We start from the raw sequence: 1,537 nt of genomic DNA, 5'->3' as shown, positions 1-1,537 counted from the left end.
GCGGCCGGGGCGCAGCCCACCCGCCGCGGGGTCGTGCCGCTCTTCAGCGCCGTCAGACAGGGACACTGGCAGGTCAGTGGGGTCCTCTCGCCCTGGTGGGTCAGGCCATCCCTTCTGTCTTGCTGGAATAGGCATGGAGAAGACAAGCCCCAGCTCTTTTGGGGAGTGGTCAGAGCAAAAAGAAGTGATAGTGGTTCTTCTATCGCCCCAAGCTCTGGCTGGCTCCAGACAGCTTTGCTTAAGTCCTGTGTTATCATAGAATCATGGAATAGTGATCATCTAATCATCTAATTCCACCCCCCTCCTATGGGCAGGGATACCTTCCACTGTCCCAGGTTTCTCCTAGCCCCATCCAGCCTGGCCTTGAACAATTCAGGGTTGGGGCAGCCACAGCTTCTCTGGTTGTCTCACCATTTGAGAAGCAAATGGGATGCTCATGACTCACCAGAACTTTTTTTTCCTGTCCTTATACCTCCCTTCATTTTCCTAATCCTCAATCATCCATTCAGCAATCCCAGAGGCCACCATGCCTGTAGGGGGTGGGAGATTTTAGAATGTGGGGTCTGTTCTGCTTTTCCTTGGCTCTGGCATCTTCTCAGCTGTGTCTGCATGTGTAACCCTGACTTTGTGTGCTGCAGATCGTGGATCTCCTGCTGACACACGGTGCTGATGTGAACATGGCAGACAAGCAGGGCCGGACGCCACTGATGATGGCTGCGTCCGAGGGACACCTGGGCACTGTGGAGTTCCTGCTTGCACAAGGTCAGGGCACGTGCTGGGAGGTGTTGGGGACCAGCTGTGGTGCATCCCACCACACCAGCTCCAGCTTCATCCTGAGCAAAATTTGGGCTTGGGTCAGCTCAGGATCATCTGGAGGGGCTTTCCCACAGCTTCAGAATGGTTCCTGGATGCAGTGTGGGCAACATGAGGAAACACAGTGTTGGGGACCAGCTGTGGTGCATCCCACCACACCAGCTCCAGCTTCATCCTGAGCAAAATTTGGGCTTGGGTCAGCTCAGGATCATCTGGAGGGGCTTTCCCACAGCTTCAGAATGGTTCCTGGATGCAGTGTGGGCAACGTGAGAAAACACTGGCAATGTGTTGAGGTGCTGGAGTGCTTCCAAAGAAGAAAACAGAGGTGGGGAAGGATCTGGAGCACAATAAGTGATTGAGGGAGCTGGGAGCAGGTTAGCCTGGCGAAAAGGAGGCTCAGGGGGGATCTTCTGGCTCTGCACAACTCCCTGACAGGAGGGAGCAGCCAGATGGAGGTCAGGCTCTGCTCCCAGGGAGTAAGGCACTACAGGAAAAAACCTCCGGTTGCTCTAGGGGAGGGATGAAAGGGTTGTTCAGCCCTGGCACAGGCTGCTGAGGGCAGTTGTGGATCCCCCATCCCTGGAGAGATTTAAGGGATTTAAAGATGTGGCACTTGGAGACATGGTTGGTGGAGGGGTTGGCAGTGCTGGTGGAACAGTTGGATTCAATGATACTAAAGTCTTTTCCAACCTAGATGGGTCTGTGGTTCTACATTGTCCTCCCT

The 1,537-nt window shown here is 54.5% G+C and overlaps 1 protein-coding gene across 1 annotated transcript in view; it reads left to right on the top strand.

The window, feature by feature from the left end:
* The window catches only part of TANC2 (tetratricopeptide repeat, ankyrin repeat and coiled-coil containing 2), a 142,836-nt gene that overhangs the window by 127,828 nt on the left and 13,471 nt on the right, over positions 1–1,537 (top strand). Inside the window, exons 22-23 of the mRNA XM_031064389.1 lie at positions 1–72; positions 639–762. The exon at positions 1–72 is cut by the window's left edge and continues 3 nt beyond it. Of these exons, the coding sequence (XP_030920249.1) occupies positions 1–72; positions 639–762 (196 nt within the window). The remainder of the gene's footprint in view (positions 73–638; positions 763–1,537) is intronic.

The sequence above is a fragment of the Geospiza fortis genome, unplaced genomic scaffold, assembly GCF_000277835.1.
Source record: "Geospiza fortis unplaced genomic scaffold, GeoFor_1.0 scaffold344, whole genome shotgun sequence".
Classification (NCBI taxonomy): Eukaryota; Metazoa; Chordata; class Aves; order Passeriformes; family Thraupidae; genus Geospiza; species Geospiza fortis.
This window is presented reverse-complemented; position numbering and strand designations above follow the sequence as displayed.